This window comes from Electrophorus electricus, chromosome 8, assembly GCF_013358815.1.
Source record: "Electrophorus electricus isolate fEleEle1 chromosome 8, fEleEle1.pri, whole genome shotgun sequence".
Taxonomy (NCBI): Eukaryota; Metazoa; Chordata; class Actinopteri; order Gymnotiformes; family Gymnotidae; genus Electrophorus; species Electrophorus electricus.
Genome location: NC_049542.1, coordinates 3,124,443 through 3,143,287, shown reverse-complemented (window position 1 = coordinate 3,143,287; position 18,845 = coordinate 3,124,443). Strand labels below are relative to the sequence as shown.

Here is an 18,845-nt window from a genome sequence, read left to right as displayed (position 1 = left end):
AGCCACTGACATGATTTTCAGTGTCAACACCCCAGTATCAGGGCACTTGTCGTTGTGAGGGAACCGTTCTACCTGTTGGAACTGGAATGACAAGATCGTCATCTCAGACATCGATGGCACCATCACCAGGGTCGGCAGGGCTGGGAACCACTCACACCACAACACACACACACACACACTCATACACGCACAACACACATCACACACAGCGCACACACACACACACACGCACTGGTCTAATGATGATATGGCTCCTCTGCAACAGATCTGACACATTGGGGCACATACTGCCCACTCTGGGGAAGGACTGGACACACCAGGGCATCACCAGCCTCTTCCACAAACGTCAGCCAGTAAGAACCGCCGGTTTATCGTCTGTCATGACCAACCTGGCCAATCACAGTTATCAGTATAATATTATTTTTAAAAAAGGTTGTTTTTTTTTGGGGGGGTTTTACAGACAAAAGCAGTTTGATAAATTTCAGTTTCAAAGCTCGTGTGTGTGTGTGTGTGTGTGTGTGTGTGTGTGTGTGTGTGTGTGTGTGTGTGTGTGTGTGTAGGAATGGCTACAAGTTCATGTATTGCTCAGCACGTGCAATTGGCATGGCTAACATGACCCGCGGTTACCTGCACTGGGTGAACGAGAGCGGCACCGAACTGCCCCAGGGCCCGGTTCTGCTCAGTCCAAGCAGCCTGTTCTCTGCCCTGCACCGGTGAGGACACACACACACGCGCACACACTCACACACACACACGCGCACACACACGCGCACACACACACTCACACCACACACACGCACACACACACACACACTCACACACACACGAACACACACACACACTCACACACACCAACACACACACCCAACACACACCCAACACACCCACACACACACACACCACACATACTCAAATGTATGGCAGTTCCCTTCATATACCTTGACTCCTCTACAAACATAACGTTTATGGTTAAGACCATACATTTATTTTTGTCTCATGACTCCAAATTATTTTTGTAAGGTGGTGTTTGGCGTATTGTGAGTGGTGTGTTTTGAGGCTTCTCTAGCTAGTGTTTGGCGTATTGTGAGTGGTCTGTTTTGAGTCTTCTCTAGGTGGTGTTTGGCGTATTGTCTGTGGTCTGTTTTGATGCTTCTCTAGGTGGTGTTTGGCATATTGTCTGTGGAATGTTTTGAGTCTTCTCTAGGTGGTGTTTGGCGTATTGTCTGTGGAATGTTTTGAATCTTCTCTAGGTGGTGTTTGGCATATTGTGAGTGGTCTGTTTTGAGTCTTCTCTAGGTGGTGTTTGGCGTATTGTGAGTGGTGTGTTTTGGGGCTTCTCTAGGTAGTGTTTGGAGTATTGTCTGTGGTCTGTTTTCAGTCTTCTCTAGCTAGTGTTTGGCGTATTGTGAGTGGTCTGTTTTGAGTCTTCTCTAGCTAGTGTTTGGCGTATTGTGAGTGGTCTGTTTTGAGTCTTCTCTAGGTGGTGTTGCCGTATTGTCTGTGGTCTGTTTTGATGCTTCTCTAGGTGATGTTTGGTGTATTGTCTGTGGTCTGTTTTGATGCTTATCTAGGTGATGTTTGGTTGTATTGTCTGTGGTCTGTTTTGAGGCTTCTCTAGGTGGTTGTTTGGCATATTATGAGTGGTCTGTTTTGAGGCTTCTCTAGGTGATATTTGCGTATTGTGAGCGGTCTGTTTTGATGCTTCTCTAGGTAGTGTTTAACATATTGTTACTGGGTCTGTTTTGAGGCTTCTCTAGGTGGTGTTTGGCGTATTGTCTGTGGTCTGTTTTGATGCTTCTCTAGGTGGTGTTTGGCGTATTGTCTGTGGTCTGTTTTGAGGCTTCTCTAGGTAGTGTTTGGCATATTGTGAGTGGTCTGTTTTGAGGCTTCTCTAGGTGGTGTTTGGCGTATTGTCTGTGGTCTGTTTTGAGTCTTCTCTAGGTGGTGTTTGGCATATTATGAGTGGTCTGTTTTGAAGCTTCTCTAGGTGATATTTGCGTATTGTGAGCGGTCTGTTTTGAGGCTTCTCTAGGTAGTGTTTAACATATTGTTACTGGTCTGTTTTGAGGCTTCTCTAGGTGGTGTTTGGCGTATTGTCTGTGGTCTGTTTTGAGGCTTCTCTAGGTGGTGTTTGGCGTATTGTCTGTGGTCTGTTTTGAGGCTTCTCTAGGTGGTGTTTGGCGTATTGTCTGTGGTCTGTTTTGAGGCTTCTCTAGGTAGTGTTTGGCGTATTGTCTGTGGTCTGTTTTGAGGCTTCTCTAGGTAGTGTTTTGGTGTATTGTCTGTGGTCTGTTTTGAGGCTTCTCTAGGTAGTGTTTGGCGTATTGTCTGTGGTCTGTTTTGAGGCTTCTCTAGGTGGTGTTTGGCGTATTGTCTGTGGTCTGTTTTGAGGCTTCTCTAGGTGGTGTTTGGAGTATTGTCTGTGGTCTGTTTTCAGTCTTCTCTAGCTAGTGTTTGGCGTATTGTGAGTGGTCTGTTTTGAGTCTTCTCTAGGTGGTGTTTGGCATATTATGAGTGGTCTGTTTTGAGGCTTCTCTAGGTGATATTTGCGTATTGTGAGCGGTCTGTTTTGATGCTTCTCTAGGTAGTGTTTAACATATTGTTACTGGTCTGTTTTGAGGCTTCTCTAGGTGGTGTTTGGCGTATTGTCTGTGGTCTGTTTTGAGGCTTCTCTAGGTGGTGTTTGGCGTATTGTCTGTGGTCTGTTTTGAGGCTTCTCTAGGTAGTGTTTGCCGTATTGTGAGTGGTCTGTTTTGAGGCTTCTCTAGGTGGTGTTTGGCGTATTGTCTGTGGTCTGTTTTGATGCTTCTCTAGGTGGTGTTTGGCGTATTGTCTGTGGTCTGTTTTGAGGCTTCTCTAGGTAGTGTTTGCCGTATTGTGAGTGGTCTGTTTTGAGGCTTCTCTAGGTGGTGTTTGGCATATTGTGAGTGGTCTGTTTTGAGGCTTCTCTAGGTGGTGTCTGGCATATTGTGAGTGGTCTGTTTTGAGGCTTCTCTAGGTGGTGTTTGACGTATTGTCTGTGGTCTGTTTTGAGTCTTCTCTAGGTGGTGTTTGGCATATTATGAGTGGTCTGTTTTGAAGCTTCTCTAGGTGATATTTGCGTATTGTGAGCGGTCTGTTTTGAGGCTTCTCTAGGTAATGTTTAACATATTGTTACTGGTCTGTTTTGAGGCTTCTCTAGGTGGTGTTTGGCGTATTGTCTGTGGTCTGTTTGAGGCTTCTCTAGGTGGTGTTTGGCGTATTGTCTGTGGTCTGTTTTGAGGCTTCTCTAGGTGGTGTTTGGCGTATTGTCTGTGGTCTGTTTGAGGCTTTCTAGGTAGTGTTTGGCGTATTGTCTGTGGTCTGTTTGAGGCTTCTCTAGGTAGTGTTTGGTGTATTGTCTGTGGTCTGTTTTGGGCTTCTCTAGGTAGTGTTTGGCGTATTGTCTGTGGTCTGTTTTGAGGCTTCTCTAGGTGGTGTTTGGCGTATTGTCTGTGGTCTGTTTTGAGGCTTCTCTAGGTGGTGTTTGGCGTATTGTCTGTGGTCTGTTTGAGGCTTCTCTAGGTGGTGTGGCGTATTGTCTGTGGTCTGTTTTGAGGCTATCTAGGTGGTGTTTGGCGTATGTCTGTGGTCTGTTTTGAGCTTCTTAGGGGGTGTTTGGCGTATTGTCTGTGGTCTGTTTTGAGGCTTCTCTAGGTGGTGTTTGGCGTATTGTCTGTGGTCTGTTTTGAGGCTTCTCTAGGTGGTTGTTTGGCGTATTGTCTGTGGTCTGTTTTGAGGTTCTCTAGGTGGTGTTTGGCGTATTGTCTGTGGTCTGTTTTGAGGCTTCTCTAGGTGGTGTTTGGCGTATTGTCTGTGGTCTGTTTTGAGGCTTCTCTAGGTGGTGTTGGCGTATTGTCTGTGGTCTGTTTGAGGCTCTCTAGGTGGTGTTGGCGTATTGTCTGTGGTCTGTTTTGAGGCTTCTCTAGGTGGTGTTTGGCGTATTGTCTGTGGTCTGTTTTGAGGCTTCTCTAGGTGGTGTTTGGCGTATTGTCTGTGGTCTGTTTTGAGGCTTCTCTAGGTGGTGTTTGGCGTATTGTCTGTGGTGTGTGTGAGGCTCTCTAGGTAGTGGTTGGAGTATTGTCTGTGGTCTGTTTCAGTCTTCTCTAGCTAGGTTTGGCGTATGTGAGTGGTCTGTTTTGAGGCTTCTCTAGGTGGTGTTTGGCGTATTGTCTGTGGTCTGTTTTGAGGCTTCTCTAGTGGGTGTTTGGCGTATTGTCTGTGGTCTGTTTGAGGCTTCTCTAGTGGTGTTTGGCGTATTGTCTGTGGTCTGTTTTGAGGCTTCTCTAGGTGGTGTTTGGCGTATTGTCTGTGGTCTGTTTGAGGCTTCTCTAGGTGGTGTTTGGCGTATTGTCTGTGGTCTGTTTTGAGGCTTCTCTAGGTGGTGTTTTGGCGATTGTCTGTGGTCTGTTTGAGGCTTCTCTAGGTGGGTGTTTGGCGTATTGTCTGTGGTCTGTTTGAGGCTTCTCTAGGTGGTGTTTGGCGTATTGTCTGTGGTCTGTTTTGAGGCTTCTCTAGGTGGTGTTTGGCTATGTCTGTGGTCTGTTTTGAGGCTTCTCTAGGTGGTGTTTGGCGTATTGTCTGTGGTCTGTTTGAGGCTTCTCTAGGTGGTGTTTGGCGTATTGTCTGTGGTCTGTTTTGAGGCTTCTCTAGGTGGTGTTGGCGTATTGTCTGTGGTCTGTTTTGAGGCTTCTCTAGGTGGTGTTTGGCGTATTGTCTGTGGTCTGTTTTGAGCTTCTCTAGGTGGTGTTTGGCGTATGTCTGTGGTCTGTTTTGAGGCTTCTCTAGGTGGTGTTTGGCGTATTGTCTGTGGTCTGTTTGAGGCTCTCTAGTGGTGTTTGGCGTATTGTCTGTGGTCTGTTTTGAGGCTTCTCTAGGTGGTGTTTGGCGTATGTCTGTGGTCTGTTTTGAGGCTTCTCTAGGTGGTGTTTGGCGTATTGTCTGTGGTCTGTTTTGAGGCTTCTCTAGGTGGTGTTTGGCGTATTGTCTGTGGTCTGTTTTGAGGCTTCTCTAGGTGGTGTTTGGCGTATTGTCTGTGGTCTGTTTTGAGGATTCTCTAGGGTTTTGGCGTATTGTCTGTGGTCTGTTTTGAGGCTTCTCTAGGTGGGTTTGGCGTATTGTCTGTGGTCTGTTTTGAGGCTTCTCTAGGTGGTGTTTGGGTATGTCTGTGGTCTGTTTTGAGGCTTCTCTAGGTGGTGTTTGGCGTATTGTCTGTGGTCTGTTTTGAGGCTTCTCTAGGTGGTGTTTGGCGTATTGTCTGTGGTCTGTTTGAGGCTTCTCTAGGTGGTGTTTGGCGTATTGTGAGTGGTCTGTTTTTGAGGCTTCTCTAGGTGGTGTTTGGCGTATTGTCTGTGGTCTGTTTTGAGGCTTCTCTAGGTGGTGTTTGGCGTATGTCTGTGGTCTGTTTTGAGGCTTCTCTAGGTGGGTGTTTGCCGTATTGTCGGTGGTCTGTTTTGAGGCTTCTATAGGTGGTGTTTGGCGTATTGTGAGTGGTCTGTTTTGAGGCTTCTCTAGGTGGTGTTTGGCGTATTGTCTGTGTCTGTTTGAGGCTTCTCTAGTGGTGTTTGGCGTATTGTCTGTGGTCTGTTTTGAGGCTTCTCTAGGTGGTGTTTGGCGTATTGTCTGTGGTCTGTTTTGAGGCTTCTCTAGGTGGTGTTTGGCGTATGTCTGTGGTCTGTTTTGAGGCTTCTCTAGGTGGGGTTTGGCGTATTGTGAGTGGTCTGTTTTGAGGCTTCTCTAGGTGGTGTTGGCGTATTGTCTGTGGTCTGTTTTGAGGCTTCTCTAGGTGGTGTTTGGCGTATGTCTGTGGTCTGTTTTGAGGCTTCTCTAGGTGGTGTTTGGCGTATTGTCTGTGGTCTGTTTTGAGGCTTCTCTAGGTGGTGTTTGGCGTATGTCTGTGGTCGTTTTGAGGCTTCTCTAGGTGGTGTTGGCGTATTGTCTGTGGTCTGTTTTGAGGCTTCTCTAGGTGGTGTTTGGCGTATTGTCTGTGGTCTGTTTTGAGGCTTCTCTAGGTGTGTTTGGCGTATTGTCTGTGGTCTGTTTTGAGGCTTCTCTAGGTGATGTTTGGCGTATTGTCTGTGGTCTGTTTGATGCTTCTCTAGGTGATGTTTGGTGTATTGTCTGTGTCTGTTTTGAGGTTCTCTAGGTGGTGTTTGGCATATATGAGTGGTCTGTTTTGAGGTTCTCTAGGTGATATTTGCGTATTGTGAGCGGTCTGTTTTGATGCTTCTCTAGGTAGTGTTTAACATATGTTACTGGTCTGTTTGAGGCTTCTCTAGGTGGTGTTTGGCGTATTGTCTGTGGTCTGTTTTGATGCTTCTCTAGGTGGTGTTTGGCGTATTGTCTGTGGTCTGTTTGAGGCTTCTCTAGGTAGTGTTTGCCGTATTGTGAGTGGTCTGTTTGAGGCTTCTCTAGGTGGTGTTTGGCGTATTGTCTGTGGTCTGTTTTGATGCTTCTCTAGGTGGTTTGGCGTATTGTCTGTGGTCGTTTTGAGGCTTCTCTAGGTAGTGTTTGCCGTATTGTGGAGTGGTCTGTTTTGAGGCTTCTCTAGGTGGTGTTTGGCATATTGTGAGTGGTCTGTTTGAGGCTTCTCTAGGTGGTGTCTGGTATTGTGAGTGGTCTGTTTGAGGCTTCTCTAGGTGGTGTTTGAGTATTGTCTGTGGTCTGTTTTGAGTCTTCTCTAGGTGGTGTTTGGCATATTATGAGTGGTCTGTTTTGAAGCTTCTCTAGGTGATATTTGCGTATTGTGAGCGGTGTGTTTTGAGGCTTCTCTAGGTAGTGTTTAACATATTGTTACTGGTCTGTTTTGAGGCTTCTCTAGGTGGTGTTTGGCGTATTGTCTGTGGTCGTTTTGAGAGCTTCTCTAGGTGGTGTTTGGCGTATTGTCTGTGGTCTGTTTTGAGGCTTCTCTAGGTGGTGTTTGGCGTATTGTCTGTGGTCTGTTTTGAGGCTTCTCTAGGTAGTGTTTGGCGTATTGTCTGTGTGTTTTTGAGGCTTCTCTAGGTAGTGTTTGGCGTATTGTCTGTGGTCTGTTTTGAGGCTTCTCTAGGTAGTGTTTGGCGTATTGTCTGTGGTCTGTTTTGAGGCTTCTATAGGTGGGTTTGGCGTATTGTCTGTGGTCTGTTTTGAGGCTTCTCTAGGTGGTGTGAGTATTGTCTGTGGTCTGTTTTCAGTCTTCTCTAGCTAGTGTTTGGCGTATTGTGAGTGGTCTGTTTTGAGTCTTCTCTAGGTGGTGTTTGCCGTATATGAGTGGTCTGTTTTGAGTCTTCTCTAGGTGTGTTTGGCGTATTGTCTGTGGTCTGTTTGATGCTTCTCTAGGTGATGTTTGGTGTATTGTCTGTGGTCTGTTTTGATGCTTCTCTAGGATGTTTGGTGTATTGTCTGTGGTCTGTTTTGAGGCTTCTCTAGGTGGTGTTTGGCATATTATGAGTGGTCTGTTTTGAGCTTCTCTAGGTGATATTTGCGTATTGTGAGCGGTCTGTTTTGATGCTTCTCTAGGTAGTGTTTAACATATTGTTACTGGTCTGTTTTGAGGCTTCTCTAGGTGTGTGTTTGGCGTATTGTCTGTGGTCTGTTTTGATGCTTCTCAGGTGGTGTTTGGCGTATTGTCTGTGGCTGTTTTGAGGCTTCTCTAGGTAGTGTTTGCCTTATTGTGAGTGGTCTGTTTTGAGGCTTCTCTAGGTGGTTTGGCGTATTGTCTGTGGTCTGTTTTGATGCTTCTCTAGGTGGTGTTTGGGCGTATTGTCTGTGGTCTGTTTTGAGGCTTCTCTAGGTAGTGTTTGCCGTATTGTGAGTGGTCTGTTTTGAGGCTTCTCTAGGTGGTGTTTGGCGTATGTCTGTGGTCTGTTTTGAGGCTTCTCTAGGTGGTGTTTGGCGTATTGTCTGTGGTCTGTTTTGAGGCTTCTCTAGTGGTGTTTGGCGTATTGTCTGTGGTCTGTTTGAGGCTTCTCTAGGTGGTGTTTGGTGTATTGTCTGTGTGTTTTGAGCTTCTCTAGGTGGTGTTTGGCATATTGTGAGTGGTCTGTTTTGAGGCTTCTCTAGGTGGTGTTTGGCGTATTGTCTGTGGTCTGTTTTGAGGCTTCTCTAGGTGGTGTTTGGCGTATTGTCTGTGGTCTGTTTTGAGGCTTCTCTAGGTGGTGTTTGGCGTATGTCTGTGGTCTGTTTTGAGGCTTCTCTAGGTGGTGTTTGGCGTATTGTCTGTGGTCTGTTTTGAGGCTTCTCTAGGTGGTTGTGGCGTATTGTCTGTGTCTGTTTTGAGGCTTCTCTAGGTGGTGTTTGGCGTATTGTCTGTGGTCTGTTTGAGTCTTCTCTAGGTGGTGTTTGGCGTATTGTCTGTGGTCTGTTTGATGCTTCTCTAGGTGATGTTTGGTGTATTGTCTGTGTCTGTTTTGATGCTTCTCTAGGTGATGTTGGTGTATTGTCTGTGGTCTGTTTGAGGCTTCTAGGTGGTGTTTGGCATATTATGAGTGTCTGTTTTTGAGGCTTCTCTAGGTGATATTGCGTATTGTGAGCGGTCTGTTTGATGTTTCTAGGTAGTGTTTAACATATTGTTACTGGTCTGTTTTGAGGCTTCTCTAGGTGGTGTTTGGCGTATTGTCTGGTCTGTTTTGATGCTTCTCTAGTGGTGTTTGGCGATTGTCTGTGTCTGTTTGAGGCTTCTCTAGGTAGTGTTTGCCGTATTGTGAGTGGTCTGTTTGAGGCTTCTCTAGTGGTGTTTGGCGTATTGTCTGTGGTCTGTTTTGATGCTTCTCTAGGTGGTGTTTGGCGTATTGTCTGTGGTCTGTTTTGAGGCTTCTCTAGTAGTGTTTGCCGTATTGTGAGTGGTCTGTTTTGAGCTTCTCTAGGTGGTGTTTGGCATATTGTGATGGTCTGTTTTGAGGCTTCTCTAGGTGGTGTCTGGCATATTGTGAGTGTCTGTTTGAGGCTTCTCTAGGTGGTGTTGACGTATTGTTGTGGTCTGTTTTGAGTCTTCTCTAGGTGGTGTTGGCATATTATGAGTGGTCTGTTTTGAAGCTTCTCTAGGTGATATTTGCGTATTGTGAGCGGTCTGTTTTGAGGCTTCTCTAGGTAGTGTTTAACATATTGTTACTGTCTGTTTGAGGCTTCTCTAGGTGGTGTTTGGCGTATTGTCTGTGGTCTGTTTGAGGCTTCTCTAGTGGTGTTTGGCGTATTGTCTGTGGTCTGTTTTGAGGCTTCTCTAGGTGGTGTTTGGGTATTGTCGGTGGTTGTTTTGAGGCTTCTCTAGGTAGTGTTTTGGCGTATTGTCTGTGGTCTGTTTGAGGCTTCTCTAGGTAGTGTTTGGCGTATTGTCTGTGGTCTGTTTTGAGGCTTCTCTAGGTAGTGTTTGGCGTATTGTCTGTGGTCTGTTTTGAGGCTTCTCTAGGTGGTGTTTGGCGTATTGTCTGTGGTCTGTTTTGAGGCTTCTCTAGGTGGTGTTTGGAGTATTGTCTGTGGTCTGTTTTCAGTCTTCTCTAGCTAGTGTTTGGCGTATTGTGAGTGGTCTGTTTTGAGTCTTCTCTAGGTGGTGTTTGCCGTATTATGAGTGGTCTGTTTTGAGTCTTCTCTAGGTGGTGTTTGGCGTATTGTCTGTGGTCTGTTTTGATGCTTCTCTAGGTGATGTTTGGTGTATTGTCTGTGGTCTGTTTTGATGCTTCTCTAGGTGATGTTTGGTGTATTGTCTGTGGTCTGTTTTGAGGCTTCTCTAGGTGGTGTTTGGCATATTATGAGTGGTCTGTTTTGAGGCTTCTCTAGGTGATATTTGCGTATTGTGAGCGGTCTGTTTTGATGCTTCTCTAGGTAGTGTTTAACATATTGTTACTGGTCTGTTTTGAGGCTTCTCTAGGTGGTGTTTGGCGTATTGTCTGTGGTCTGTTTTGATGCTTCTCTAGGTGGTGTTTGGCGTATTGTCTGTGGTCTGTTTTGAGGCTTCTCTAGGTAGTGTTTTGCCGTATTGTGAGTGGCCTGTTTTGAGGCTTCTCTAGGTGGTGTTTGGCGTATTGTCTGTGGTCTGTTTGATGCTTCTCTAGGTGGTGTTTGGCGTATTGTCTGTGGTCTGTTTTGAGGCTTCTCTAGGTGGTGTTTGGCGTATTGTCTGTGGTCTGTTTTGAGGCTTCTCTAGGTGGTGTTTGGCGTATTGTCTGTGGTCTGTTTTGAGGCTTCTCTAGGTAGTGTTTGGCGTATTGTCTGTGGTCTGTTTGAGGCTTCTCTAGGTGGTGTTTGGCGTATTGTCTGTGGTCTGTTTTGAGGCTTCTCTAGGTGGTGTTTGGCGTATTGTCTGTGGTCTGTTTTGAGGCTTCTATAGGTGGTGTTTGGCGTATTGTCTGTGGTCTGTTTTGAGGCTTTCTCTAGGTGGTGTTTGGCGTATTGTCTGTGGTCTGTTTTGAGGCTTCTCTAGGTGGTGTTTGGCGTATTGTCTGTGGTCTGTTTTGAGGCTTCTCTAGGTGGTGTTTGGCGTATTGTCTGTGGTCTGTTTTGAGGCTTCTCTAGGTGGTGTTTGGCGTATTGTCTGTGGTCTGTTTTGAGGCTTTTCTAGGTGGTGTTTGGCGTATTGTCTGTGGTCTGTTTTTGAGGCTTCTCTAGGTGGTGTTTGGCGTATTGTCTGTGGTCTGTTTTGAGGCTTCTCTAGGTGGTGTTTGGCGTATTGTCTGTGGTCTGTTTTGAGGCTTCTCTAGGTGGTGTTTGGCGTATTGTCTGTGGTCTGTTTTGAGGCTTCTCTAGGTGGTGTTTGGCGTATTGTCTGTGGTCTGTTTTGAGGCTTCTCTAGGTGGTGTTTGGCGTATTGTCTGTGGTCTGATTTTGAGGCTTCTCTAGGTGGTGTTTGGCGTATTGTCTGTGGTCTGTTTTGAGGCTTCTCTAGGTTGGTGTTGGCGTATTTCTGTGGTCTGTTTTGAGGCTTCTCTAGGTGGTGTTTGGCGTATTGTCTGTGGTCTGTTTTGAGGCTTCTCTAGGTGGTGTTTGGCGTATTGTCTGTGGTGTGTTTATGAGGCTTCTCTAGGTAGGTGTTTGGAGTATTGGTCTGTGGTCTGTTTTCAAGTCTTCTCTAGCTAGTGTTTGGCGTATTGTGAGTGGTCTGTTTTGAAGGCTTTCTCTAGGTGGTGTTTGGCGTATTGCTGTGGTCTGTTTTGAGGCTTCTCTAGGTGGTGTTTGGCGTATTGTCTGTGGTCTGTTTTGAGGTCTTCTCTAGGTGGTGTTTTGGCGATTGTCGGTGTATGTTTTGAGGCTTCTCTAGGTGGTGTTTGGCGTATTGTCTGTGGTCTGTTTTGAGGCTTCTCTAGGTGGTGTTTGGCGTATTGTCTGTGGTCTGTTTTGAGGCTTCTCTGGTGGTGTTTGGCGTATTGTCTGTGGTCTGTTTTGAGGCTTCTCTAGGTGGTGTTGGCGTATTGTCTGTGGTCTGTTTTGAGGCCTTCTCTAGGTGGTGTTTGGCGTATTGTCTGTGGTCTGTTTTGAGGCTTCTCTAGGTGGTGTTTGGCGTATTTTGCTGTGGTCTGTTTGAGGCTTCTCTAGGTGGTGTTTGCCGTATTGTCTGTGGTCTGTTTTGGAGGCTTCTCGAGGTGGTGTTTGCCGTATTGTCTGTGGGTCTGTTTTGAGGCTTCTCTAGGTGGTGTTTGGCGTATTGTCTGTGGTCCTGTTTTGAGGATTCTCTAGTGGTGTTTGGCCGTATTGTCTGTGGTCTGTTTTTGAGGCTTCTCTAGGTGGTGTTTGCCCGTATTGTCTGTGTCTGTTTTGAGGCTTCTCTAGGTGGTGTTTGGCGTATTGTCTGTGGTCTGTTTTGAGGCTTCTCTAGGTGGTGTTTGGCGTATTGTCTGTGGTCTGTTTTGAGGCTTCTCTAGGTGGTGTTTGCCGTATTGTCTGTGGTCTGTTTTGAGGCTTCTCTAGGTGGTGTTTGGCGTATTGTGAGTGGTCTGTTTGAGGCTTCTCTAGGTGGTGTTTGGCGTATTGTCTGTGGTCTGTTTTGAGGCTTCTCTAGGTGGTGTTTGGCGTATTGTCTGTGGTCTGTTTTGAGGCTTCTCTAGGTGGTGTTTGGCGTATTGTCTGTGGTCTGTTTTGAGGCTTCTCTAGGTGGTGTTTGGCGTATTGTCTGTGGTCTGTTTTGAGGCTTCTCTAGGTGGTGTTTGGCGTATTGTCTGTGGTCTGTTTTGAGGCTTCTCTAGGTGGTGTTTGGCGTATTGTCTGTGGTCTGTTTTGAGGCTTCTCTAGGTGGTGTTTGGCGTATTGTCTGTGGTCTGTTTTGAGGCTTCTCTAGGTGGTGTTTGGCGTATGTCTGTGGTCTGTTTTGAGGCTTCTCTAGGTGGTGTTTGGCGTATTGTCTGTGGTCTGTTTTGAGGCTTCTCTAGGTGGTGTTTGCCGTATTGTCTGTGGTCTGTTTTGAGGCTTCTCTAGGTGGTGTTTGGCGTATTGTCTGTGGTCTGTTTTGAGGCTTCTCTAGGTGGTGTTTGGCGTATTGTCTGTGGTCTGTTTTGAGGCTTCTCTAGGTGGTGTTTGCCGTATTGTCTGTGGTCTGTTTTGAGGCTTCTCTAGGTGGTGTTTGCCGTATTGTCTGTGGTCTGTTTTGAGTCTTCTCTAGGTGGTGTTTGGCGTATTGTCTGTGGTCTGTTTTGAGGCTTCTCTAGGTGGTGTTTGCCGTATTGTCTGTGGTCTGTTTTGAGGCTTCTCTAGGTGGTGTTTGGCGTATTGTGAGTGGTCTGTTTTGAGGCTTCTCTAGGTGGTGTTTGGCGTATTGTCTGTGGTCTGTTTTGAGGCTTTCTCTAGGTGGTGTTTGCCGTATTGTCTGTGGGTCTGTTTTGAGGCTTCTCTAGGTGGTGTTTGGCGTATTGTCTGTGGTCTGTTTTGATGCTTCTCTAGGTGGTGTTTGGCGTATTGTCTGTGGTCTGTTTTGAGGCTTCTCTAGGTGGTGTTTGGCGTATTGTGAGTGGTCTGTTTTGAGGCTTCTCTAGGTGGTGTTTGGCGTATTGTCTGTGGTCTGTTTTGAGGCTTCTCTAGGTGGTGTTTGGCGTATTGTCTGTGGTCTGTTTTGAGGCTTCTCTAGGTGGTGTTTGGCGTATTGTCTGTGGTCTGTTTTGAGGCTTCTCTAGGTGGTGTTTGGCGTATTGTCTGTGGTCTGTTTTGAGGCTTCTCTAGGTGGTGTTTGGCGTATTGTCTGTGGTCTGTTTTGAGGCTTCTCTAGGTGGTGTTTGGCGTATTGTCTGTGGTCTGTTTTGAGGCTTCTCTAGGTGGTGTTTGCCGTATTGTCTGTGGTCTGTTTTGAGGCTTCTCTAGGTGGTGTTTGGCGTATGTGAGTGGTCTGTTTTGAGGCTTCTCTAGGTGGTGTTTGGCGTATTGTCTGTGGTCTGTTTTGAGGCTTCTCTAGGTGGTGTTTGGCGTATTGTCTGTGGTCTGTTTTGAGGCTTCTCTAGGTGGTGTTTGGCGTATTGTCTGTGGTCTGTTTTGAGGCTTCTCTAGGTGGTGTTTGGCGTATTGTCTGTGGTCTGTTTTGAGTCTTCTCTAGGTGGTGTTTGGCGTATTGTGAGTGGTCTGTTTGAGGCTTCTCTAGGTGGTGTTTGGCGTATTGTCTGTGGTCTGTTTTGAGGCTTCTCTAGGTGGTGTTTGGCGTATTGTCTGTGGTCTGTTTGAGGCTTCTCTAGGTGGTGTTTGGCGTATTGTCTGTGGTCTGTTTTGAGGCTTCTCTAGGTGGTGTTTGGCGTATTGTCTGTGGTCTGTTTTGAGGCTTCTCTAGGTGGTGTTTGGCGTATTGTCTGTGGTCTGTTTTGAGGCTCTCTAGGTGGTGTTTGGCGTATTGTCTGTGGTCTGTTTTGAGGCTTCTCTAGGTGGTGTTTGCCGTATTGTCTGTGGTCTGTTTTGAGGCTTCTCTAGGTGGTGTTTGGCGTATTGTGAGTGGTCTGTTTTGAGGCTTCTCTAGGTGGTGTTTGGCGTATTGTCTGTGGTCTGTTTTGAGGCTTCTCTAGGTGGTGTTTGGCGTATTGTCTGTGGTCTGTTTTGAGGCTTCTCTAGGTGGTGTTTGGCGTATTGTCTGTGGTCTGTTTTGAGGCTTCTCTAGGTGGTGTTTGGCGTATTGTCTGTGGTCTGTTTTGAGGCTTCTCTAGGTGGTGTTTGGCGTATTGTCTGTGGTCTGTTTTGAGGCTTCTCTAGGTGGTGTTTGGCGTATTGTGAGTGGTCTGTTTTGAGGCTTCTCTAGGTGGTGTTTGGCGTATTGTCTGTGGTCTGTTTTGAGGCTTCTCTAGGTGGTGTTTTGGCGTATTGTCTGTGGTCTGTTTTGAGGCTTCTCTAGGTGGTGTTTGGCGTATTGTCTGTGGTCTGTTTTGAGGGCTTCTCTAGGTGGTGTTTGGCGTATTGTCTGTGGTCTGTTTTGAGGCTTCTCTAGGTGGTGTTTGGCGTATTGTCTGTGGTCTGTTTTGAGGCTTCTCTAGGTGGTGTTTGGCGTATTGTCTGTGGTCTGTTTTGAGGCTTCTCTAGGTGGTGTTTGCCGTATTGTCTGTGGTCTGTTTTGAGGCTTCTCTAGGTGGGGTTTGGCGTATTGTGAGTGGTCTGTTTTGAGGCTTCTCTAGGTGGTGTTTGGCGTATTGTCTGTGGTCTGTTTTGAGGCTTCTCTAGGTGGTGTTTGGCGTATTGTCTGTGGTCTGTTTTGAGGCTTCTCTAGGTGGTGTTTGGCGTATTGTCTGTGGTCTGTTTTGAGGCTTCTCTAGGTGGTGTTTGGCGTATTGTCTGTGGTCTGTTTTGAGGCTTCTCTAGGTGGTGTTTGGCGTATTGTCTGTGGTCTGTTTTGAGGCTTCTCTAGGTGGTGTTTGGCGTATTGTGAGTGGTCTGTTTTGAGGCTTCTCTAGGTGGTGTTTGGCGTATTGTCTGTGGTCTGTTTTGAGGCTTCTCTAGGTGGTGTTTGGCGTATTGTCTGTGGTCTGTTTTGAGGCTTCTCTAGGTGGTGTTTGGCGTATTGTCTGTGGTCTGTTTTGAGGCTTCTCTAGGTGGTGTTTGGCGTATTGTCTGTGGTCTGTTTTGAGGCTTCTCTAGGTGGTGTTTGGCGTATTGTCTGTGGTCTGTTTTGAGGCTTCTCTAGTTGGTGTTTGGCGTATTGTCTGTGGTCTGTTTTGAGGCTTCTCTAGGTGGTGTTTGGCGTATTGTCTGTGGTCTGTTTTGAGGCTTCTCTAGGTGGTGTTTGGCGTATTGTCTGTGGTCTGTTTTGAGGCTTCTCTAGGTGGTGTTTTGGCGTATTGTCTGTGGTCTGTTTTGAGGCTTCTCTAGGTGGTGTTTGCGTATTGTCTGTGGTCTGTTTTGAGGATTCTCTAGGTGGTGTTTGGCGTATTGTCTGTGGTCTGTTTTGAGGCTTCTCTAGGTGGTGTTTGGCGTATTGTCTGTGGTCTGTTTTGAGGCTTCTCTAGGTGGTGTTTGGCGTATTGTCTGTGGTCTGTTTTGAGGCTTCTCTAGGTGGTGTTTGGCGTATTGTCTGTGGTCTGTTTTGAGGCTTCTCTAGGTAATGTTTAACATATTGTTACTGGTCTGTTTTGAGGCTTCTCTAGGTGGTGTTTGGCGTATTGTCTGTGGTCTGTTTTGAGGCTTCTCTAGGTGTGTTTGGCGTATTGTCCTGTGGTCTGTTTTGAGGCTTCTCTAGGTGGTGTTTGGCGTATTGTCTGTGGTCTGTTTGATGCTTCTCTAGGTGGTGTTTTGCCGTATTGTCTGTGGTCTGTTTTGAGGCTTCTCTAGGTAATGTTTAACATATTGTTACTGGTCTGTTTTGAGGCTTCTCTAGGTGGTGTTTGGCGTATTGTCTGTGGTCTGTTTTGATGCTTCTCTAGGTGGTGTTTGGCGTATTGTCTGTGGTCTGTTTGAGGCTTCTCTAGGTGGTGTTTGGCGTATTGTCTGTGGTCTGTTTTGAGGCTTCTCTAGGTTGTGTTTGGCGTATTGTCCTGTGGTCTGTTTTGAGGCTTCTCTAGTTGTGTTTGGCGTATTGTCTGTGGTCTGTTTGAGGCTTCTCTAGGTGGTGTTTGGCGTATTGTCTGTGGTCTGTTTTGAGGCTTCTCTAGGTGGTGTTTGGCGTATTGTCTGTGGTCTGTTTTGAGGCTTCTCTAGGTGGTGTTTGGCGTATTGTCTGTGGTCTGTTTTGAGGCTTCTCTAGGTGGTGTTTGGCGTATTGTCTGTGGTCTGTTTTGAGGCTTCTCTAGGTGGTGTTTGGCGTATTGTCTGTGGTCTGTTTTGAGGCTTCTCTAGGTGGTGTTTGGCGTATTGTCTGTGGTCTGTTTTGAGGCTTCTCTAGGTTGTGTTTGGCGTATTGTCTGTGGTCTGTTTTGAGGCTTCTCTAGGTTGTGTTTGGCGTATTGTCTGTGGTCTGTTTTGAGGCTTCTCTAGGTGGTGTTTGGCGTATTGTCTGTGGTCTGTTTTGAGGCTTCTCTAGGTGGTGTTTGGCGTATTGTCTGTGGTCTGTTTTGAGGCTTCTCTAGGTGGTGTTTGGCGTATTGTCTGTGGTCTGTTTTGAGGCTTCTCTAGGTGGTGTTTGGCGTATTGTCTGTGGTCTGTTTTGAAGCTTCTCTAGGTGGTGTTTGGAGTATTGTCTGTGGTCTGTTTTGAAGCTTCTCTAGGTGGTGTTTGGCGTATTGTCTGTGGTCTGTTTTGAGGCTTCTCTAGGTGGTGTTTGGCGTATTGTCTGTGGTCTGTTTGAGGCTTCTCTAGGTGGTGTTTGGAATATTGTCTGTGGTCTGTTTTGAGGCTTCTCTAGGTGGTGTTTGCCGTATTGTCTGTGGTCTGTTTTGAGGCTTCTCTAGGTGGTGTTTGCCGTATTGTCTGTGGTCTGTTTTGAGGCTTCTCTAGGTGGTGTTTGGAGTATTGTCTGTGGTCTGTTTTGAGGCTTCTCTAGGTGGTGTTTGGAGTATTGTCTGTGGTCTGTTTTGAAGCTTCTCTAGGTGGTGTTTGGCGTATTGTCTGTGGTCTGTTTTGATGCTTCTCTAGGTGGTGTTTGGCGTATTGTCTGTGGTCTGTTTTGAGGCTTCTCTAGGTGGTGTTTGGCGTATTGTCTGTGGTCTGTTTTGAGGCTTCTCTAGGTGGTGTTTGGAGTATTGTCTGTGGTCTGTTTTGAGGCTTCTCTAGGTGGTGTTTGGCGTATTGTCTGTGGTCTGTTTTGAGGCTTCTCTAGGTGGTGTTTGGCGTATTGTCTGTGGTGTGTTTTGAGGCTTCTCTAGGTGGTGTTTGCCGTATTGTCTGTGGTCTGTTTTGAGGCTTCTCTAGGTGGTGTTTGGCGTATTGTCTGTGGTCTGTTTTGAGGCTTCTCTAGGTGGTGTTTGGCGTATTGTCTGTGGTCTGTTTTGAGGCTTCTCTAGGCGGTGTTTGGCGTATTGTCTGTGGTCTGTTTTGAGGCTTCTCTAGGCGGTGTTTGCCGTATTGTCTGTGGTCTGTTTTGAGGCTTCTCTAGGTGGTGTTTGGAATATTGTCTGTGGTCTGTTTTGAGGCTTCTCTAGGTAGTGTTTGGCGTATTGTCTGTGGTCTGTTTTGAGGCTTCTCTAGGTGGTGTTTGGCGTATTGTCTGTGGTCTGTTTTGAGGCTTCTCTAGGTGGTGTTTGGCGTATTGTCTGTGGTCTGTTTTGAGGCTTCTCTAGGTGGTGTTTGGAATATTGTCTGTGGTCTGTTTTGAGGCTTCTCTAGGTGGTGTTTGGCGTATTGTCTGTGGTCTGTTTTGAGGCTTCTCTAGGTGGTGTTTGGCGTATTGTCTGTGGTCTGTTTTGAGGCTTCTCTAGGTAGTGTTTGGCGTATTGTCTGTGGTCTGTTTTGAGTCTTCTCTAGCTAGTGTTTGGCGTATTGTCTGTGGTCTGTTTTGAGGCTTCTCTAGGTGGTGTTTGGCGTATTGTCTGTGGTCTGTTTTGAAGCTTCTCTAGCTAGTGTTTGGCGTATTGTCTGTGGTCTGTTTTGAGGCTTCTCTAGGTGGTGTTTGGCGTATTGTCTGTGGTCTGTTTTGAGGCTTCTCTAGGTGGTGTTTGGAATATTGTCTGTGGTCTGTTTTGAGGCTTCTCTAGGTGGTGTTTGCCGTATTGTCTGTGGTCTGTTTTGAGGCTTCTCTAGGTGGTGTTTGGCGTATTGTCTGTGGTCTGTTTTGAGGCTTCTCTAGGTGGTGTTTGGAATATTGTCTGTGGTCTGTTTTGAGGCTTCTCTAGGTGGTGTTTGGAATATTGTCTGTGGTCTGTTTTGAGGCTTCTCTAGGTGGTGTTTGGAATATTGTCTGTGGTCTGTACCACTTTTCTCTGGTGCTTCTGGGTTTCTCTTTGCATCAGCCCAAACATTTGAGGTTATATAAACCTTCAATCTGTGTGCGTCACTCATCGCTATGACTTCTTAAGGATACACACAATTCCGTGGTGTGATAAGCAGTGTCGATATCGCCACAATATTGACCAATATTCCTATTTTAATGAAGGACTGCTGACATTTCCCTAAAATGGTACAAATCTTACAAATTCATTGTACAAATACAGTTCTGAGTACAGCTGTCTGGGTTCGAGTATCTGACGTATGCCGACCATATAAATGTTTACAGGGAGGTGATTGAGAAGAAACCGGAGACGTTTAAGGTGGAATGTCTGAATGACATTAAAAACCTGTTCTATCCAAACACACAGCCATTCTATGCCGCTTTTGGGAACAGGGCCACGGTGAGTACACAGTCAAGACACACACACACACACACACCCCTAAGCAGAAGGGTGCTGAGTCTGTACCTCCATGTGCTGGGGTTTTACAGGATGTGTATTCGTACAAGGAGGTGGGAGTTCCTCTGAACAGGATCTTCACCGTCAACCCCAAAGGAGAACTGGTACAAGAGCATGCCAAGACCAACGTTTCCTCGTAAGTGGTGTGTG

At 46.5% G+C, this 18,845-nt stretch overlaps 1 protein-coding gene across 1 annotated transcript in view; it reads left to right on the top strand.

Moving 5' to 3' along the window:
* The window catches only part of si:ch73-21k16.1 (phosphatidate phosphatase LPIN1), a 29,774-nt gene that overhangs the window by 9,059 nt on the left and 1,870 nt on the right, over window positions 1–18,845 (top strand). The window contains 7 exon segments of the mRNA XM_035529427.1: window positions 1–31; window positions 33–71; window positions 74–126; window positions 263–349; window positions 561–713; window positions 18,524–18,638; window positions 18,728–18,831. The exon segment at window positions 1–31 is cut by the window's left edge and continues 23 nt beyond it. Of these exon segments, the coding sequence (XP_035385320.1) occupies window positions 1–31; window positions 33–71; window positions 74–126; window positions 263–349; window positions 561–713; window positions 18,524–18,638; window positions 18,728–18,831 (582 nt within the window).